The sequence below is a fragment of the Pleurodeles waltl genome, chromosome 11 (genome assembly GCF_031143425.1).
Source record: "Pleurodeles waltl isolate 20211129_DDA chromosome 11, aPleWal1.hap1.20221129, whole genome shotgun sequence".
NCBI lineage: Eukaryota > Metazoa > Chordata > Amphibia > Caudata > Salamandridae > Pleurodeles > Pleurodeles waltl.
The window spans coordinates 543,178,190-543,201,220 of NC_090450.1; the positions used below are offsets into that span (position 1 = coordinate 543,178,190).

At 43.3% G+C, this 23,031-nt stretch overlaps 1 protein-coding gene across 2 annotated transcripts in view; it reads right to left on the reverse strand.

The window, feature by feature from the left end:
- Positions 1-1,225: 1,225 nt before the first annotated feature.
- LOC138265868 (actin filament-associated protein 1-like 2) overlaps positions 1,226-23,031 on the reverse strand; it is a 289,799-nt gene continuing 267,993 nt past the window's right edge. For both annotated transcript variants that reach the window (XM_069213982.1, XM_069213981.1), the window contains exons 16-17: positions 17,006-17,116; positions 1,226-12,982 (exon numbers count right to left, since the gene is read on the reverse strand). In XM_069213982.1, the coding sequence (XP_069070083.1) occupies positions 12,956-12,982; positions 17,006-17,116 (138 nt within the window). In that variant the 3' untranslated portion in view covers positions 1,226-12,955. The remainder of the gene's footprint in view (positions 12,983-17,005; positions 17,117-23,031) is intronic.

Here is a 23,031-nt window from a genome sequence, read left to right on the forward strand (position 1 = left end):
CCAACTTTTTCCTAGACCTAGTGAAAAGTGCATTGCACACCACTTGTCGACTCATCAAAGGGCAATTTGGTACGCCCATCCTCCACACTGATAGTTCTTCAGGAGCTGCACCCGCTGGACAGTGGCACAGTCAATGGCTACTGGAAGAACCAATATAACACAGTGGAAGGAACAACCAACACAAGACACTTGTCGGCAGAGGATTCCGCCCTTTAAGGATGCCAGTGGAATACACATTCATGATGTTGCCCGGCTTAAAGTTAGGATGTGCAAAAAGGAAAAGATCTGAAAAAAGCATTCTGGAATTATACACTGAGGATCTTGAAAAAACATCCCTCTACACATCACCCTTTCACATGAGCTAAGAAATGAAATCTCAGCCACTTCCTGCTCCTTCTGTCCCTAATGCCAAACATGAAATGAAGCCCTATACCACTGCTGTGTGCCGCATTATGTTTTCCTTAGCTCGGCCTGCGCTAAATGACTTCCAACACATCAATGCAAAGAGACAGGTCACTGAGGTGACTAAGAGGGGAGAGGCCAGGTGCAGGGGAAATACTTATGTCACAGGTATGTTACAAACAGGGCATAGAGCTGTAACTGTGAAACACAACAGTAGGAAAGAAACTTGTGACATTCAAAGGACAAAAACAGGAGTAGGGGATCCTCCCATCAATCACTGTGAAATGCACAAGCAAGGGAGAGGCATGTGGTTGAGAGCCAAGAAGGAGGAGTAATTGAAACCTTTCTGTGAGTTTGTGACCAAGGCCTGGACAGACGTCTGCACAGTGAAGCCTAAAACTGGATTAATGCAAAGGGCTTGGATAGGGCTATGACTGGGAAAGGGGAAGCGATGCAAAAGGTTACCTACAGTGAAAGCCAAGAGCAGGGAGAGGCTAAGATCAAGGGAGAGAGTCCTTTGACTGACAAGCCAATGCTAGGTATGAGGCATGTGAGAGGCAAGAGCCACAATGCCCTCTAAAGGGCTTAGCATGTGTTGGATACCAAGAATAAGAGTAAGGACTATGAGTAACATGAATCGGGAGTGAGGTCTGTGAAGGACAGGGAAGAGCCATAGCCATAATACACGCTAACCCTTTGAGCAAGTGACAAGCAGTACTGGAAAATAGAAGTCTTCAAGGTCAAGTGACAGGCACTACTGACAAATGGAAGTCTGCAAGGTATCTTGTTCAACCTGGTGATAATAATTACAAGGCAAACTGTATGCTAGGAAGGAGAACATAAATATTTTTTTTAAAAAAAAGTTTAATTAGCATTACATTTTGTAAAAAAAAAAGAAAGAAAATCAAAGCAAGTGCAGATTTACATTAATACCATACAAAATATATTAAATATAAATTCACAAAGTTTCTTCCTTGGTTTTGAAATATTATTAAAATGATAAAAAGTGATACTCTTGGAAAGAGAATGAAGAATAGACCAAGGAGGGACAATCTTCCTTCAGAGACAGGTACAGATGTTGATAAGACACAGCGTCAGTTGTGAGCCACAAACCATCACGTATGGGATTTTTTAATGAAGCGTTACATTATAAGCTCTTTTCTGCTCATCTTTGCACTGGGCCATTAAATTCAAACCTCCACCCGAATATCAAGAGTAGTGAATAAGGGGGTCATTCCGACCCTGGCGGTCATAGACCGCCAGGGCCAGGGACCGCGGATGCACCGCCAACAGGCTGGCGGTGCATCCAGGCCAATTCTGACCGCGGCGGTAAAGCCGCGGTCAGAAAAGGGAAACCGGCGGTTTCCCGCCGGTTTTCCGCCGGTTTTCCCCTGGCCTGAAGAATCCTCCATGGCGGCGCTGCAGGCAGCGCCGCCATGGGTATTCCGACCCCCTTCCCGCCAGCCTGGTTCTGGCGGTTTTGACCGCCAGAACCTGGCTGGCGGGAACGGGTATCATGGGGCCCCTGGGGGCCCCTGCAGTGCCCATGCCAATGGCATGGGCACTGCAGGGGGCCCCTGACAGGGCCCCACAAAGATTTTCAGTGTCTGCATAGCAGACACTGAAAATCGCGACGGGTGCAACTGCACCCGTCGCACCCTTTCCACTCCGCCGGCTCCATTCAGAGCCGGCATCCTCGTGGAAGGGGGTTTCCCGCTGGGCGGGCGGGCGGGCGGCCTTCTGGCGGTCGCCCGCCAGCCCAGCGGGAAACTCAGAATGACCGCCGCGGTCTTTTGACCGCGGTACGGTCTTCTGGCGGTTCCCGCTTGGCCCTAAGTCTGAAAATGGTAGACCTTCGCCAATGATGAACCTGGTGATTTTCAGCCCTACTTTCGACATATAAACGATCCAAAAGACTGGAAATAGAATTACCTTTTTGAATATCGACACTGAGCTATCCAATTCTCTTCTAGCTCTGTGAGGCCTGGATTCTTTTCTCTTTTTCAGGCATCCATTTGTCTCTAGTAGGGCATATTTCCTCTCACTAAAATGCCCAACACCTTTCTCTTTCTCTGTTGCAACCTGATTCCTATTGTTCTGTCATGCCCTAACTTCTTTGCAATCCTCATTTATTTTCTAGCCTACAGTGACCTCTCCGGTGCTTTCGGGACCGGGTCTTATTTTTCATCAACAGTTTTGACCCAGAACAAGAGAGACATGTAGCAAAGGTGGAAAGGAGGAGCAAGAGATAGATGGAACAACAGTGATAAAAGGGAGAACAATGTGATGAAAAAGATCCTGAAAGACTGAGTTAAAGAGGAAGGAAGAATATGGTGGTGAATGTAAAAGGCATGAGGTGGAATTAAGGCCAGACAGACTTGGTATTCAGCAACCTCAACATTAGGCAGCAGCACTGGTGGGCTTCAGAGGAAAACCTTGGGGGTCAGACACATTCTTTTAGAAATTAAGGACTGGACCTCTGGTTATCCTAGATCACTCAGTTCACTGTGTGTACATGCCATGTAAACATTAGTTAAAGATGACATGCTTTTATGTCGTTAGTGGTACTGGCTGTACCTCTGTCTGCAGGAAATACCAGAAGTGGAAGTGATTAGCACAGGCAGTTATTGGCTGTTAGGTCACTGCATCTCAGAGCCACTACCCGGCGCAGGCTCGGGCAACAATAGAGGAAATATTTCTCAAAGGTGCATTTCATCAGATGGGGCGCAAGAGAGGGAAACGCTACTTTCTTAAGTTTTTTAAGTGGAGTTATAGTGAGAAGGTGGATTATATTTTCTAATGTTAATCGTTTGGTACAATTATATTTAGGAAAAGACGATGGGGTGAAATCTGTGATAATCTGCATGCCAAAATTCACAATCATCGAGATGGTCTTAACAATTGTTTTCTCTAGCAGCAGAGCACGCGTGAACCACATTGCATTCTCTGATGTTCTTCATTCAAAATTTACAGATGATACTGGAGCCCCAGCATCAGCATGGCTTCTATAGTGCTTATCTCATCAGATCAGTCCTTTCACGCTCCTTACCACATCAGCACCTCAATATTATAAGAGAAGAAATACTCAACCTTTCTTGTAGAAAGCATAAATATACAACAGGGCAATGCCCTCCATGAGTACCCAAGGTAATTCACTGGACTCTAATTCTGCATTTGTCTCACAGATACTCTATAACTCATTTATTGGGTATGAATTTCATACCATGAAACAGTCTCAAGCTTGGCCTTCCATAATTTACTTCATTTTCTTCAATGGGTACTCACACTGAGCAGCCTTGGCCCTGATAAAATGAGCTCTCAGTCCTTCCTGAGGTTGCTTCTTGGCCAATACTTAGCAGATCTGAATGCAGAGGACTACTCACCATGACAAAGCACTTTTCTGCACGGCCTTACCTTTCTTTGCCCTGGAGAACCCCACAAAAAGCTAATCATCCACCTGATGGTCTTTGATGCGGCTGATGTAAAAGCTTAAGGCTCTTTTTGAGGCAGCTAATGGAATCTCTTCCCCTTTTTCAAGGGGAGCCGTGCAGTAAAGAACTTTGGGAGAGTAATGGATTGCTTAACTTGAAAAGAAGTCATGACTTTTGGCAAAAAAAGGCCTGGTCTCCTCAACACCAGTTTTTCTGGGGAAAATGTGGTGTACAGTGGCTGTGCCAAGAGAGCTTGGAGCTCACTCAGAAGACGAGCTGAAGTGATTGCAAAGAGAACGACAATCCTGAGAATCAGAAGATGCAATGAGCAGCTGTGCATTGGGTCAAATGGGATGCACACGAGGAAAGTCAGGACCAAATTAAAATCTTTCTGTGGTATCGCAAACAGTTTGGGAGGGAACATGTGCGTCAGACCTTTAATAAACCTCATCAGATAATTTAAAAAAGGACAGTGGATCTGGCAAATGCAAAAAAGGCAGATCGAGTTGAAAAATACATTTTCATAGTGCCCACTGAAAGACCTTGCTTGTTAAAAACAAAACAAACAGCAAAACATTTGACAGTTTGGCTTAGAAGGGGTCTGTGTGGCGGAACCCAACAAAAGGCCATGGGCCATGTGTACGAACACTTTTTCCCATAGACCCACAATTGGTAAAAACCTTTGCTACATCTGGCACCATATATTTGTCCTAGCGCCCAACGTAAATGGACTCTGTAGAGTGGTAGATCAAACGAAATAAATTGTTGACATTCAGTTTTCTTGTATGGAGGTGTAGATCATGCAGGTTTGGGTGCAGAACCCCGCCCTGCTGCTGCAACACATGATCTCCGTAGCGGTAGCCTGATCATAGTACAAATGGTCCTGCCCAGAAGATCGAGGTACCATGCTCTCCTGGCTCAATCCGGAGCCACTAGGATGACTTGTACCCGGTCATTCCTGATCTTCTTCAGAGGAGAAGAGGTAGAGACAGGAAGGTGTACAGGATTCCTGTGTTCCACTTGAGTCTGGAATGCATTTCCCATAGAGAGCTTTCTTGCAAACTCCAAAGAGCAGACGTTTTGACACTGCATGTTCTCAACTGTGGCGAAAGGGTCCAGACAGGATTCTCCCTACTGTCAGAAAATGCCCAACACCATCTTGACATGCAATTACTATTTATGGTCTGCCGGTCTTGTGGGCTGAACTCGTCCACTCTGGCGTTCAAACATCCTTCCAGGTAGTTCACTATCAGGGAGATACCCTGATGATCCAGCCAACTCCAGATGCACAGCACCTCTGCACACAGGACCCCACTCTGCTCTGCTTGTTGCAGTACCACATGGAGGTGGTGTTGCCCAGTGAGATCCTGCACCATTCTTACCTTGATGGATAGCAGGAAGGTCTTCAGCACTAGGCAAATGGCGTGCATCTCCAACAGATTGATGTGGAGCGAGGTTTCTGCTGAAGACCAGAGCCTTCTGCTCTCCACCTCTCTAGGTAACCTTCTCAACCCAGCAGTGATGCATCCATCACTACTGTCAGCTCTGAGTGGGTAAGGGAGAGGAGTCTGCTGCTGGTCAGGTTGGAACGTGTAGCCACCACTGCAGATCTTGTGCAGTCTCCTTTAAAACCTGAATGACATCCAACAGGTTACCTTGGTGCTGAGCCCACTGAGAATTCAGATACCAGTGCAGGACCCACATATGCCACCTGGCAGACAAACAGGATGCATGAGACTGACAGGCCAAGAAACCTCAGAGCCACTCTCAACATCTACGACTGAGACTGAAATATTGGGATCATGTCCCACGTAGCCTGGATTCTTGTGCCTGAGGAGGAAAGGCCCTGACCTGCACTGTGCTCAAAACAGCTCCTTCAAAAGGAAGTCTCTGCAAAGGAGTCAGGTGTGGCTTTGATTCATTGATTGAGATCTCCAACAATGTCAAGAGGTTCACCATCATCTCAAGGTAGTCTATGACTGATTGTGGTGATCATACTTTCAACAGCTGCCAGTCGAGATAGGGGAAAACTGGTATACCCTACATCCAAAGATGGGTGGTGACCATCCTCATAACTTTTGTGAACCCTGAGGGTCACTGGTAAGGCCAAAGGGGAGCACAGCAAACTGAAAATGGTCCTGGCCAACCTTGAACCACAGGTAACATCTGTGGGTCTGCCGGATGGGTGCAAGAAAGTCCATGTCTTGCAGGTCCAAGGCTATCCTCTGGTCACTTGGATCGAGGGCTGACAAAAACAGGGCCAGTGTGAACATTTTTAATTTGTCCTTCCTCAGGGAGGTGTTTGGAGGATGACGATCTACAATAAGATGAAGGCCTCCAACCATCTTTGTCATGAGGAAATAGCAGCGTAACATACTGCCTCTACGCCTGAGTCTGGAACTCTTTCTACTGCCCCTTTTGAAATAAGATTGATAGGAGCTCCCCAGAAAGCTTCTCCGATATGGGTGGACAATGCAGTGGGTCAGATAGGAATGGAAGGGCATAGCTCAGTTGGATGATATAGAGGACTCATCTGTCAGATGTTACAGATTGCAACCCTTGAAGAAAATGTTTGACCCTACCTCTTATAGGGTAGCTGTGGGTGGCTAAGGTCAAGTTTCAGGGCTAATGCCGAAGGGAGGAGAACTGGATAGTACGGTGTACCTGGTGAAGCGTGAACTCTCTACTTGATCCCTGTTCCGGGTAACAAAAGTGCTGGTGTGACTTGTAGGGTGGGGAGCCTTGGAAAGGTCAAAACTGATGAGGACACTGTCTGGCAGGAGTGGAAAGGCCCAATGAATGTGCTGTGGCTCTATTTTCCATAAATCATTCGAGGGAGGAATCAGACTTGTAACCAAAAGCGGGTCCATCACAAGGTGTTTCTATAAATATGCCAGCATATCTCCAGAAAAGCCTATGAGCAGCCACCACACATGGAGATGAAGCACCACACTAATGCAAGCCGCTAGACCCAAAAAATCAACAGCATTCAGACCAGCCCCTCTCACATATTTGCCTGCATCCTGCCCATCCTTTTTGACTTCATGTTTGGAGGGGTCCTAGGGAGTGCATTAGTCGACCACCAAACATCCAGGAGCAGGGTTCTGTGTAAGAAAATCTGTGTCTCCCCGTGCTGGTCTGCGGCATTTGGCCAACTGCCTATTCACCAATGAGAAGAGCAAGGCTTAGACTGAGTGTCCGTAAGAGTGTCAGTTATGCTTCACTAAATGGAAGTAAGGGCTCACAAGGTGCAAAACCTCAGTTAGGATATTTGTCTTTACTTCAACAGAAGACGGTTTTAGGTCTAGGACCTTAGCTGCTTGTCTAATTACAACAGCAAAGTAAGCTTTCATTGGGGTTTCAAGGGATGAAATCAACCCTGTATCAGGAGAAGTATCAAGACCACTGGCCTCCTGAAAGTCCATGTATAAACTGCCAACATAATGTGGGGATACATCATCCCCTTCATCACTGTTATCATCTCTAGGTGGTGGAAAACGCTGGTCAGGATCAGAACGAAAAAGATGACGAAACCTCTGAGGTCAGCTCCGTGGCACTGGCAGTGTATTATCAGAGACAGACTGTAGGGGGACTGGAAGCACTAGAGTGGAGTCAGAGCTTGAGGTCAGACATTGGAGTCAGCAATGAATTCCCTTCTGGTGCTGGTGAAGTCAGTACCAACATCAACAAAAGAGAGACCAGCACAGGTCTCAGAGCTGGAGTAGGAGCTGGCACTAGGCTCAGTGTACAACCCAAGGTGGGTTTGAAGAGCTCAGAAGGCTCAGAGGGCAGACCCACTAGGGATAACCCAAATGGATGCCCCTGTGGATCCTTCAGGCCTAGAAAGGTGCACCAGAGGTAGCCAAAAGAGTGCTAAAAATATGCAGCATGGCATCCTGAAAGCTCTTGAATTGCTACAGCATTGCTATTGCCCCAGGTAATTTAGGGCACATCTGAACCATTTGCAGAATTGGCTCCTCAGTCAGGGATCAGGAGAGAAATCGATTGGCAATTTGATACCCTCGCAACTTAGATTTAGACAGAGTGTTGTGGGATGGAGTTGAGTCCCTCTTCGACTTCTTAAGCTTCTTCTTCGATTTAGACTTTGACTTACCGGTTGACTTCAACTGCAAAGAAGAACTGTTGTGGGAGCAGCCTTAAAAGCAGGAACGGGTCCAAGCCCTTGACTTGGAGCAGGACGTATGTGAGTTCTGTGACTTCTTTTGATGTTCAGCAACGTAAAGCTTTGCTTTATGGTCCTGGATTGTCTTTGGGTGCATTAGGCCTCTTTCTTCACATGACTTGGAGTGGTGCCTGAGCCTGAACACCAAAGACACTCCTCATGTGTGTCCGTTACTGCCATCTGTTCCTGACAATGCAGTTGTATTTTGTAAGTTTGCTCCACTTTTGCGTCAAAAAGTGGCGCAAATGCGGCGGTAAAAAAGTATAAATATGGGCCTTTGTGCGATGGAGATCCTTCTCAGTGTGATGCTTAGATGATGTTTCACCTTGCTGAGTGGCACTATGCGAGTACTCCTAGTCTGAGGAGGCCATTTCAGAGGCCTTTTTATTCCAAAGTCATTAAAGTAGCCAGCCCTTTTAGACATTCAGAGTGTTGGAAGAAAACGTCATCAAATGTTATACTCCTTCAGCTTGTGTTGTGGGTACAAGAAGTAAACGTAGTCTCAGTGTGGATAATCCACAAACTACCTTTTCTTACCATATAAGTTAGAAGCTCTGGAGACAACTTCCTACGCATGATAAGACATTATTCTGAAAAAATGATGTTAGGAGATGAGGTGACATACATTGTTTTTAAAGGAAATGTAGTTGTACCGCTCTGGGAATGTTGGTAATCCCAGCTTAAAAAAGGGGAATGATGCAAGCATGTGAGTCAATGAAAGATTCAATACTGGAGAAATACTGGTGGCTGAGATCAATTCAAACATTCCACCCATCACTTTTTTGTTTTCATCAGTGTGACATCTTAACCCCAATGGATATGCCGAATCGTGGGTCCCATACACATTATGCCACATGACTCAGGCCATACCACTGATGAGGTCAAAATAGGCCAAGCCGTCTCGGGTTGCATTCTGGAGGGGACCTATCTAGAGAGTTTGGGCTGGACTTCTTGGTCTTTGTTTAGAGCAGTATAGTAGGCAAAAAAATGTTGGACTGGAATGCGAACATTACCAGTGGTTGAGAAAAATTCAGTCATTCACCCATTACTTTTTGTCTTCCTCACAAGTTGTACTAAAGCATGTAATGTTGTTCCTCCCTACCCAGTTTAAATTGTATTGCTTGCCTTTTGATTTTCATCACAGTGGACTGAGTGAGTCCACTGGATGAGCCTATTATTCTCTTGGAAGTTACACAGCAGGGCCATGTACTGGTTTGGGAGTGCATCTAAAGTGTATATCCCCCCTACAATTAAGGGAGGAGAGCAAAAGGCTCACACTAAAAAGTCGAACAGCAAGGTGCAGCTGAGGGAATCCTGGTTGGTGACATCTCAGGATAGAGAACCACCTAGAAACCACAAGGGTATTGCGCCCTCACTGGCCGGTAGCACCCCAAAAAGAGCTAGAAACATCAGATGTCAAGGAGCTGAAGAAGCACATTCCAGGACTGCAAGGTGATCAATTCATACCCAAGAAGTACGCAGACATTTTCTCACTTCATCCCAAGCTTTCAGACGTCTTGTTTCCAGATCATCTACAATAACAATTCTAGGCATAATGATCAATAGATGCCATGTTTAAATTTGCAGACGGTCGGTGATCCTAGTATGTACTGCTTCAGTCTGTGGGTTCTGTCGCTGCCCCGGTCCACAGGGTAGTCCTCAAGAATTCTTTGACTTGACTGGACAGTTCAGAGATAAAAGACCTTTAAAGTTTGGTACTGCCAAAAGGATTTGTTTTGGGTGCACCTAGACCCCCTCTAAAAACACTGGACCAGTTGTATATTTGCTGAAGTGTGACTATGAAAGAACACCAAGGCCCATATTTATACTTTTTTAGCGCCGCATTTGTGCCACTTTTTGACGTGAAAGCGGCGCAAACATACAAAATTAAATTATATTTTGTAAGTTTGTGCCGCTTTTGCGTCAAAAAATTACTCAAATGCGGCGCTTAAAAAGTATAAATCAGGCCCCAAATTCCCTGGCTGCTGAAACCTCAGTGGACCCAGGAAATTGATAGTGTGACTATTTGTGAACTTGCCATCATGACCTTGAGCTATTGTTGGGGCCTCGTGGGAACTCTGTTGCATGTTGAGTGGCTGGCTTTTTGTGATTGCTGGTTTTGAATATCTTTGCAGGGAACTCAGACAGAAAAGCAGTGGCGGTAATGCAACCAAGGAAAATGACCCAATAGTTGGGTAGCAAAAGCCAGTAATAATTAAGTAGCAGTGGGCCATTCACCGTCTTGGGTGCTGGTGACACTATGTCCGCTGCACTCCTGCACACAGGCACATTCAATGTTGTACCCTGTTCCTAGAGCTACCAGAAAACTATGGAGAGGGCAGCCATATCATATCTACCTATACACAGTGTTTGTTTAGCTCACCACACACTCCTTTTTAATTAGCAGCAATTATCATTAGAGGTACTCTTCAACATTGTTTTTTTATGCCTAAAACTTTGCCTTTTTGACTGTGTGGAAGTAAACAACTGTAGTAAATCCAAGGACATGAGAATTCCCATAGATTTCTTGCTAGGGTGACATTGGCCACAGGACACCATGTTATAAAATGACAGAGCATAAATGTTATATAAGTCATTGGGAGTCATATCTCCGCTCCCCAAGGCCAAGTGTGTTCCCCTTATTGTGCATAGCGTGCTTGTGTCCTACAGGTTTATTTAAAGTTTGGCCAAGGGGAGCACTCCCCAAAATTAATGGTGCTCCTGCTTTCTAAAACTTTGATTCCCTTAATCTATTTAGATTCAGAGGTAGCTCTTGGTTTCTGAAGCTTGACCCTTCACTGGCTCCGCCATCAGAATATTGCAACCGACCATCCACCACTGGTCTTTCAGATTACAGTGACAGATGTTGGGTCCTATTTAGGGTTAGTGGCCATCTCTATATTTCCCATGCCGGGAGCATTCTGCGAAGCACAGTGGTCATAGACAATGAGATAACCCAAAGGCTCTTGTCCAAAAAAAAAACTTGCTGTGTATCAGGTGCATAAGGATAAACTCCTGCTTTGGACGTTTATCATTAAAAAACAAAATACTTTGCTGACTGGATGCAAGGATCATAATTATGTCGGGCTTTGCTCTCACAGGATAGCCTTTGCTAGCCTCGTGGACTGGTCATCATACTACAAATAACCCCACTAATCTTCAGAGGTGATATCTATGATGAGCCACTGAAATCACTGTGTTATTTACAGGGTCATGCTGTTTCTGAGCTTTTAACCCACAACCACCTCCCAGAACAAGCCTTACTTGTTTGTCATTGATGCTCTGAAGAGTCGGTGCCTAAAAGGGCTAACTTAGTTATTCAAACTGGAGTGCACCAGTACTTGTGGCTTTAGAACACCACAGGCTAATGGCAATCCCCATCATAGATACTGCCAGTGCTTGATTTGTAAAGAAATTAAGTACCAGGGCTCTGGTCAGGGGGACACTGCAGCTTGCATCGCCCATTGCCCCTACCAGTGTTGTGAATGTCAATACCAACACAATTACTAATCACCACACTCCTACAAATAGGACAATTTGCACTATTCCAAAGCTATAACAATGCCTTGGGTTGTGCATAGTCCTTTTTATGTATATTAAATTATTAACAACTGTTGTTGTGCTTATTTGTAAATTAGACAAACAGTGCCACTGTGTGGCAGACTGCCATAAGTGCCAGTGTTGACAGTTATGTGCCAGTGCTGAGCACTGGAAACCGCCAGCTCAAATTAGGCACTGGGTATTGCCCAAAACTACTGACTACCGCAGTACTAAAAGAAAAGGCCTTGCAGTGGGTTATGTTCTCTGGCCAGTTATTTGACTGCCTCTGCCCTGTCTAAGGGTTGGAAGCACTGCATTGACAGGCTAGGATGCCTCAAATTTTAGCAAGGACAGTGGAAACATGTAAACACAGAGACCAAAGAAATAGAGATTGCATGAAAAAACAGACCCCAATACCAACATATCTACCATAAATATCTTATTTTTCGCTTGCACCCACAGACTTTGTCAAGCACTTGCCCTCCAAATTTGCTAGGACCTAAATCAGTGTATAAATTTCCCTGGCCCTTTTGTTGGTGCGAAGTGAGGATTGCTGGATTTAGTAATTTAAATGTGGTTGACCTTTTTGGGGGTAATACTAATGTATGCTTAGATGTTTTAGCCGTGTATGTTTTGGCATGCAACCAAGAGAGCTAAAGTCTTGGGAACTCTGTGACACATGCATAATGAATAGCTCGAGCATCTTGAACATCTTTCCACTAGAGGACAAGATATATTTCTTCACCAATAACTAAAAAACCTTGATTGATAACTTGGCACTGGCCTCTCTTTTAGTCACTAGTATACATACTGCAGTGGGATTGAGTGAAATAAATAGACTTAATAAGGCGTGTTCTACTGAATTCAACAGTCAAGATCACCGGAAGCCAGACATTCAATTTTAAAATTAGAATAGTTGTCAGGGATTAGTCTAAATGTTGGTACCACAGACATAGTGAAATTTTATCATCTTCATCAGCTCCTTCGAATAAGGAGAAGCACCATCTAGTATGTAGAGGCAGCAATAGAAATAAACCTTCTAATGCTTGTGGTCCATACCATAAAAATTATTTGTCAGTAAGCACACATGGCCCATACATCAGTGTGCCAGCACCTGCACAAGGCCCAAACTAAACTAGTCGCTGGCCTCCACTTTAAGGCACATACTAAAGGGGTGTGCCTGCACCCACGAAATAATTATGCTGCAGAAGCGGTGCCCCGGTATGCAGGCTGCAGGATTGTCCAAAGACGGATGAAGAGCAGGTGATCTGCACGAAGTTACATTGGACTGTAAATGGATTTCTGCGTGGTTCACATGCAGATGTTCATTCATTAAACAGGCCTGGAGTGTTAACGCTGCTCCTGGACGCTGACGGCTTCAGATGATGAGCAGAGAAGACTATGCAGAAGCCTTCATCTCCCATTCCTGGAAGACAAAAAAGAGAATGAGACAGGGCAGAATGGGTAACGTTAAGACACAACTGAAAGTAAGACAGAACTTCCATAATGTGTCAGGCTGGCATGCTCAGGGGGCACAGGGTATCTGCAATAGGCTCTTGGAACCACATCTTTGTTGACTTGATGAAAGGCAATACAGGTGTGCAGTGTCATAGGTCAAATGGTTGTTAAACTGCACACACAAATGAGGGCAACAAAGCAACAGAAATATAGTAATAAAAGGCATGTGTTGGAACCAATATAAACCACTGAGACAAAAGCAGCCTTTAGGTAGGGTCCTTGTGACTGCACTAGAGTTATATGTATAATATGCTTGCATGGGTTTTCAGCCGGCCCTCTTAAAATGTTTGCCTGTTGTTGTGCCATTCCCATTTTAATTCTGCCCACTACAGCATACATCCCCTAATCGCGCAGCACACTTCAGCCATTGGCTAACTTCACTGTTAGCGATAGTATTCTGCTCTTTCACAAGGTGAACATCTACACACAAAAAAGTCCCCTTCAGTGCAGGGATTGCTGTAATAATGTGTGTGTTTATATGAAAAAGCTTCCACTAAAGAAAGCTACAAGTGGAAAAGCCAAAAGGCTGTCCGACAACACCAGACGGATTTGCTTTGCCAAAGCTTTTTATGGAATGGTATTCCACATTGACAAGATCAATGCAAACTGTGATTACAAATATGACTTCAAGTTATATTATTTCACAGTTACAGACCTAAATACCATCTAACATATACACTCAAGAACAAGTATGTTTGTACTTGGTCGCATTTTCATCGTTTCCTCCTGACAACCGGGAGCTCAACATGTTTTGCAGTGCTGAGATGTCTTGTCTGTAATGTACTATGATATGTTCGGGTGCTAGCAGGAAGTGGGGCTTAGGCCCAAAGTACATTGAGGCATACCATTGTTAAGACTGGTAACTGAGAAGCACGGTGTGTAACGTGGTCTTGCTAGTCACAGTGTCACCCTCTGTCTTTCATGCGTGTCTCCTCGCTGTGGAACTGACACCGGGTACTTTAGAAGGTTTAGTAAGCAGATGAGCAGAAGAGGCATTTCTTACTCACAAATCTAGAGACTTTTTAATGTTTTTGCAACTTATTACACAGCTAATGTGGCTGTTCATTTAAGTGATTAGTGTATATTTGATGGATTTCATGAGTTTTCAATCAGCTGCTCATTCTTGAAATACAATTTCTGGCCACAATTGAGATTATTTTTAACTCTGATTGTTTAATCACGCGGTTAATGCTCGCCTCCTTTCCTAGTCTGAAGATCCATCTTGATTATTGTTCTCATTGTTTTCCCTCCTTTTCAACGCCCTCCCTAACAAAATTAAGGCAGTGTAATGAACTCTGTTAAGTTAAATATCTGGTTTATAGAAGAATGTATTTAAATTGTAATAATCTATGTATGTTGCCCCTTGTGGCATTCTCTGCAATGTATGTCTAGGAAAACACTTCATGCTTAATGCAATCAAAATCCCGCTTCAGTGTCTTCTGATACAATATATGGAGTTTATGTTCTTTCTCACAGCATTATGACCACAAAGTAAACAGACAGAAAATTGATTTTCTATTTAACTTTCACACAAGAGATGATCATAGGACGTAAGAGGACGTACAGTCTAGACATCATAATACCCATACGGAACAATCTCTTCTGGGTAACCAGTTCAAACCACTCAGTGCTATAAGCTGTGATAATGCTTTTACTAATGTGTTAACACTTTGGTGGTGGTTTTCTCAAGGCAAATAGAGACAACACACTGTCAACGCAAATCCTCTCACTGACTCATCAGATGAAGACTGATTTTTTAGATGTAGCATAAACAGCATTTCAATTTATGTAAGGCAACAAAAATATAAAGAGGACAGGTAAGGTTTTAATAGTCCTTGTTATAACTGTAAATTTATAAAATCCTTAATTTTTGTTCCGGGATCTCATGTGGTACGTCCTAGCTGCCACATTCCCTCAATATTGTTGCAGGATTAAGACGGTCAGAAGCCTTCTCAGAAATCAAGGTTTTAAGATGACCAAGTTGCATAGAGACCATTTACTTCTTGAAGGGAAAGAAACATTTCTCCTCCCCTGAGCTTATTAGCTGTTTCTGTAGTTGGCCAAGGACTCTAAATCCGAAAAGCAAACAGAGCAGGCCCTCGAGAAAGCAACCAGCATCATGCTGCAATGTTGACTCTACCCAAACACGCAGATGACGTTGCCAGTGAGCACTGGGAGGGCTGAGAAGGGATACAGTGCATGCATTCTGTTACCAGTCGAAAAGGAAGCAGGTTGCCAGGAAGTTCCGTTCAAACCTGTATCAGACAAGCCACAGAGAATTATAATCTAGCAAGTTCATACAGGTCCAGCGTGCTTCCCTCTTGGTGCATCAGCTGCAGAAGAAGGTCGTGATATTGTGGCCACAAGTAAGGGATTTGTTTGAGAGCCCACGTGACTGAAGAGTTTCATTCATCATCTTCTAGAAGATGAGGGAATGTATGATCTAAACTAATGGATATATTTCCTGTTTGATTCATACTGATGAAGAGAGTGAGATGGATTTCCAGAGCCCACTGCTATGGGGCAAAGGTAAGAAATATCAAACTGCAGCTCTGGAGTCCTACAACCCTCATGGCACTAATGTGAAAAGGCATCGCTAAAGCTGGACGGGAGGGCGAAGCTGAACGCTAAAGCATAGGACCAGAATATTTTTGTTTACAGTCTTATTTTTTCCTGTTAACAGTAACCCAGGGAGAGCATCTGCATGAAATAATTAAGCAGTATTTAGTACTAAGATCCCAACAGAGAGGGATACCATATCAATCAGATTGACTGCATTATGAGTGCAGACACCAGTTGCGTAAATAAATACTGTTTAATAAGATTATCATTGGCCCCAAAGGTCTCGATCTTGCATGTCAAGTTATGATTTTTTTTTTATTCAGTCGGTGTGGTATTATTAAATGTCGAATACGCAAGTTCAGTATAAGGTGCCCCATTGCCATCTTATTACAGACTTTTACAAACTGCTTATTCCCCGTGACAGACATCGCTTTTCAATGAGTTTCGCTGTTCTACAGATGTTAGAGGAGCTCCAGCTCATTCCAATGGGTTCCCCGTGTTAATTAGAACATTTCATTTTGAGCTCAGAGCGCCGTTCAACAGCATGAGACCAGTGAGCGGGATGGGTAGGTAGTGACTAAAGCATTCTCTAAAACTCTGAGACCAACCTTTTTTTCAGACCTATGAATGTCTTACACATTTTCTCAAACAATATAGTTTATGACAAAAACCGGTTTTCATCTCCTCCAGAGACAACCAAAGCCTTAGACGTAAAAGCAAATATTGTGCTCTGTTAGTCTCTTAAAGCCAAAAATCTCTTCTACATTGCTAAAAAATGTAAAGCTGTGTTTTTTAACACATCAAAGATTTTTATAAACAAAGGATTCTACCATTTTGTTTAGGTCTTTTTCCTCTTGCGCGACTGCAATCAGTTTTCTCATGAGGAGAGGGAAATAGAGTCAAACACAGCTGCATTATCCCTCACCACCAGCCCTGACTGAATGACCAGGCAGATGTGAACAAGTGGTGATTTATGCTTCTGTGAAGCCAAAGGGTTTCCTAGAAGACCATCCCCACAACCACATGGTCCATATCCCCTCCCTGATGCCCTGGCAACCACTTAGACTATTCACTTCAAATTTTATGTCGATTCTATGTAGCTTTCTAAGGCAGATATTAGTTTTACTACCTTTCATAAGGTATCATCGTTCAGATATATCTCAATATTATAGAACACATCTTTAGAATGTGTAAATGTCGTTGTTATTGCTGGTGAGGGTAACAACAAACTGTTTAATCACATGAATAACTGACATAAATGGCAGCAGGCATACTTTGTAACTATTAATAATTTAAGATGCTCTGTTAGAATTGTTTTTCGTGACGAGTTTAGATGGTTATGTTATAAGGCTGCAGAGGGGATACCTACCTTCCGCTTCTGTAGCACCCTTCCTTTCTCGATAACCACCACGGACGGTACCCGCTTCAGTGTGCTCTTGGCAGAGGCTGCCCGTTTCAGGACTGTGCTGGGATTTGTGCGCTGCACAAGAGATGGAAAGGTTAGCAACAGTAATGTCAAGCCTCCTTGATACACCTAAGCCAAACGGAGACCGCCCGTGAGTGAAATACTAGAATCACAGCATAGTTCTCCTGATTTCTTTAATACATGTCTCTTGGGTATATCATTTCTATGTGAATTCTAGTTTGGTACTGCATATCATACTTCACATGATTCGTTTTCAGGGACATTTGCTTATGAAATAACCTTATAGAAAACCTGTGAGAATGGTAAGCATATTCTGATTTAATAAATCGCCAATAGTGGACCAATGTTTATAAATCCAGTTGTTTCATACTGTTTGGCATTTAGAAACCAAAGAGATTCACTTATAACCTTCACTCCGTATGTTTTTAAATCATTGACTGATAACTCGAAATATAGTTCAATAGATCACATTTCAACTTAAAAATGTGCCTGGACCACTAAGTAGCATAACATTTTGACCACATAGGATTGAAATATGTTTTGAGTTATCAATGAAGAATTTCAAAAATACTCAGAAAACTACATGTGATTCCTTTTGAATTTTGCCAGGCATAATGTATGTAAAAGGGGCGTTCCGATGTTAGGGGGCCTGAAAAAATGTCTCAAGGAAATCTAACAGATTTCCTTGCGTCATTTTTTACGGCACTTTTAACTCCTGCTCAGAGCAGGCGTTAAAAGGGTGCTTCCATTATTTATAATGGCCCCCTATGTTCTCTGCAGGACTAGCACGAATATTTTGGCACTACTTTTGCAGAGTACATCAATAGCGTCATGAAACATGACGCTATTGCCCCCTACCACGTATTTTAAATACGGTGCACACATAGTGGCGGTAGAGGGGCGATGAAGGGCGCAAGAGAAGTGGCGCTGCACACATTGCATCACCACTTTTCCTAAATATGCCCCTGAGTGCCTCATTTTAAAAGTAGAAGCTGTACCTGCGGGGGGCAGGGAATAGCACTGAAAGAAGCAGACAGTGGTCAATGTCATTCACTTTTATTTTTACTTTTAATAGCAGCCACTGCTATGTAAAGGAAAATAAAAGACAATTCAGTTAATGTGAAAGCAGGGACAGAGGTCTGTACTTACAGCCATTTTAAGAGAGTTGCAAAAAGGATCTCTTATAAATTCTAATGAGGTAGGAGTATTTTCAATTCCTGTAAATGGGCATTTTGTGATGCAACTGATTCATACATCAGTCACATCACAACATGACGGTGGGGTTATAAAGCAATTAGTACACAAATACACACACATTCACAAACTGTTCACTTTGTAAGTCTGCTTTTATCAACCCAGGACAGTCTTGCACTATTACACTTTTTTGATGTGTTTCTTCTGACAGCATACATACAACTTGATATGACATCTCTCAATCCAGGCCAGCAATATTGGGAGCAGCAGACAAGCTCTGCTTACACTCAGTACAACACAATCAGATGGAGTGTAAGCTTCTTTGCATTCAGAATAAGTAAAGCAATGGCAGTAGCAGGGCCGGCTTTAGGACGGTGCAACCAGTGCAGTCGTGCCTGTCACTGACTTTGGTGGGGGGGGGGGGGTACTGTGTTTGAAAACATCTTTTGGTTTGAAAGCATGTGAACTTCCTTAAGCATCCAGCAGTTTTTAGGCAACAATAATGTCAAGATAACTCTGGTGATTAAGGTCCCCAGTGGTGAGAGATTGGAATTTTGTCTCATGGCAGTTTTGGCTGATTATAAAGTCTTCTGCAAAGAATGTGTTCCATGCGGATCACAGAAGTGAACTATGATTAGTACTATAAAACAAGCGTTTGCTATGCAATAGGTCTTGCATTTGCTTGAGCTACGGCTATTTGTGTGTAAATGCATAACTGGACTTTTCTTTCCATATATATTGGTCAACCCTGCCGCATAATTTGGTCCTCTATGCCACAAAACTCTAGTGGCCCTGCATATAACTAAAGCACTTCCATTTACCTTCTTCCTCTGTCTGCAGCAAAAAATGAAAATATTACCATTATTTATTGTGTTGTTTCATATTATTATTTTGGGGTGCCCACAATCTAGTGTGGGGACCCAGAGATGACCTGGACAGAAAGAGCACATTGTGCAGTGAGTTATGGGCAAAAATGTTTTGTACAAAGGTATGGCCCGCAAAACTTTATGGGGCGAGTTTCTGAGTGCAGCGAATATTGTAGTGTCTTAAGTACTCTCAGCTGTAAAAAAACAAACCTTCCAGCGATGAGAAGGCTTAAAAAGGCAATAAATGGCCAGAGAGGTTACTATTTTGGGGTCCTCACCCAACCTAGGGTAGGGACCCAAAGATGACTTAGACAGAAAGAGTGTGTCGTGCTGAACGTTACAGGCTGAGTTACGGGCAAAAATGCTTTGAAAAAGAAATGCCCACAAAAAATTATGGGGCGAGCTCCCCCGAGTGCAGCAGATATTGAAATATCTTGACTGTAATGCTCAGAACAGCCCCTAGAGGACAACCATAATAAAAATAGCATTTGAAAGAAATATGGTCATCTAACCATATATCCATCCCCTAAAGGGCCTAACAATATCAAAACAAACTCTCAGAAAATAATGCAGTATAATTATATATGTAGCCCCTAGAGGACATCGGGCCAGATGTATGAAGCATTTTTCTAGTCGCAAACGGGCCGGTTCTGTGAATCAGCCCATTTGCGACTAGAAAGATGCTTTTTGGGATGTACAGACCCCAAACTGCGATTCGGTAACTTATTACCGAATCGGAGTTTGGGCTTTGTGATTCGGTATTAGGAAGGGGCGTGACAAGGGCATCCCTTCCTAATACCAAATCTGAATGGTATGTATGATTGTTTTGCGACTGCGAATGCGGTCACAAAACAATCGCAGTTAGCACCAATTTCAAATTGGTGCTAACCCATTCGCAAAAGGAAAGGGGTCCCAATTGGCCCCATTCCCCTTTGTGAATGCATGCAAAAACATGTTTTCAGAGCACGCAGTGGTCCCAAGGACCACTGCCTGCTCTGAAATAATGAAAAGAAAACTTTTTTTTTTTCGAAATGCATTCCGTTTAAGGAAAATGGGCTGCATTTAAAAAAAAAAAAAACTGCTTTATTTAAAAGCAGTCACAGACATGGTGGTCTGCTGACACCAGCAGGCCACCATCCCTGTGGGTGCTGCCATTCCCAATGGGTTCGCAAATTACGACCTACCTCATGAATATTCATGAGGAAGGTCATTTGCGACCCCACTGCGAATCGCAGACAGTGTCATTGACACTGTTGTAAATCCGGTTTTGTGACTCGCAAATTGCGAGTCGCAAAACCGGATCTTCGTACATGTGGCCCATAGTGTCTTACACATTTTGAGGCCTAGCAGGCCTACTGCAATACTATTACATTGAAGGCCCTTAAAATACAAACTGCTATCAGCTGTAAAACAATAGTTCCAGCCATGAGAAAGGTTTAAAAGACATTGAATGGTGGGAAAGGTTACTATTTTGGGCCCCCCCCAACCTAATATGGTGACGCAGACATGCCCTAGAAAGAAAGAGTGTGTGTGCTGAACGTTTTGGTGGTGGTCCTATTGTCCTAGAACCACCAGAGGCTGAGTTATGAGCAAAAATGTTTTGAAAAAGAAATGCCTGCAAAGCATTATGGGACTGGTTTTCCTGAGAGCAGTGGATATCGTAGTATCGGCTCTCACGCTGTGCTGGGATAGCCGCATTGAGGATTTCTGTGTTTTTTACTGTTGTAACTGCTCCAGTAGTATATTTGCAATTGCTAGACCTGTGGTAGTCATGTAAAGCGCATCTTAGATCGAGTTTGCGCTATATGAAACTTCACTGTTATGTAAAGCGCACCTCTGATTGAGTTTGCGCTATATGAAAATTCACATACTCATGGAAAGTGCATCTCCGATTGTGTTCACAATCTATGAACCTTTTAAAAAAACTATGAAATGAATGTGAAATAAATAAAAAAGAAACAGCGTTTTGCCCAAAACAAGGAAGAGGAAGAAACAACATACGACCACGCAGTGAAAAACGGCAAGGCAAAAGAAAAAAATAGTGGGCCACACCAAGGTATCTTGCTGATTGTGCAATAATCCATGTAATAGGGTCAGTCTCCAAGGCTGTAACAAAGCAGCCTCAAGGCGGGACAATTATAAAGCATTTCCGTTTGAAGTCAAGGCAATTTTGAAAGGCAGTCCAAGGTGCGAAAGAAAGTGATGGGCGTGAGATGGGTGTGGTTAAAGCCCACAGACTAGATAACAACAGGTCGAAAAAAGCAGCCCTTGCATGCCGGTATGCTTAACCTAAAAATGAAATGTATGTCAAAGAGAGGCTATAGAGATATGAGGTGCACTGTTAAGAGAGTGGTAATGAGGGAATTCATGGAGAAGGTGGTCATATTGGGGTGAGGAGAGGCAAAAAAGATTTTTGCACTGGGCATCACCAGCGCTGACGCTAGCAATGGGCAGTAGTGCAAGATGCTTCACTCACAGGGCAGATTCTTTTTTATATTTTATATGTAGAAACACACACACTCAGACGCACACACACACACAACAGTGACAACAATGGCACCTCCGATGCATCATTGTTCATCACTTGTGGCACCATAAATTACCCTATTATCAGGGATACTTTACTCCACTTTTAGTAAAAGCATTTCTCGGTCTGATAGTTTATCCCTATCTGCCTCTGTGTGTACATCTAATCATGACTCCCAAACTTACTGTCCCTATTTCTCATCAGGTACAATATTGTACATATAAGTGGTTTATATTCAGCTCACACACCTTATGGGTGGTACTGTACGAGGAGCAGTCTTCCTGTAGTTTTCTTCTTCGTCGTTGCCACAAGAAATATTGAGAGCCCAACCAGTGTACCAGTGAGAAGCCTGCCTAATGAACTTGGAGACTATGCCCCTTTTGACTAGCACTAGAGGTAGAGTTACACATTTATAATATGGGAGATCCAAGTTCTGAATCTTGACCAATAATATCATCACTGGTTCAGACACTATGCATGAGCCTAATATGGTATAGCTTCAGTGACAATATTATCACAGAATGCATTATTCAGGGACAGCTTTACACTTAAGGCATGACATCTACATTCCGCTAATTGGATCATACTCAGGACTGTATAGAACCATATGGTAAATGGGGTGGAACCAATACAAACAGGTCAACTAACAGGGGGGCATGTTCCGTGGATTCAAGAGCATAGCCAGCTTTCCTGGCCCAGATAATGGAACACAAGAAGCATAAGTCTGGAGGTAAAAAATTTAATGAACGGAGAGGTGTGTGAATCTTCCATGAGCATCAGACTGAGGCCTCTAGCTTGTCTGGTTTACCACATTTTCCATTTGGTGGAAGTTAATCTTTTGTCCATTCAAGATTCTTATGTCTCTGGTATAGAAAATGTTCAAACAGATGATCTCTGTGAAGTGTTTTACGAAAAGATTGAATCAAAAATATCATGGGTCACAAATATCGTAGCCAGAATATTGTGATATCAAGGATATTGTGGAACTTAATACCAAAGATAAGAATATACGTTTTTAGGTATTTAATGCAATAAAAAAAAAAAAATGAATTATATATAACGTTTCATTTAAAATAGTGGTATAAAATGAAAATGTCACTTACCCAGTGTACATCTGTTCGTGGCATCAGTCGCTGGAGATTCACATGTTCTGCATAGCTCGCCATCTGGTGTTGGGTCGGAGTGTTACAAGTTGTTTTTCTTCGAAGAAGTCTTTCGAGTCACGGGACCGAGTGACTCCTCCTTCTGTCTCCATTGCGCATGGGCGTCGACTCCATCTTCGATTGTTTTCCCCGCAGAGGGTGAGGTAGGAGTTGTATTGTAGTAATAGTGCCCATGCAATGGAGTGACTAAGTATGTACCTATTTAAGGCTAAAATAATA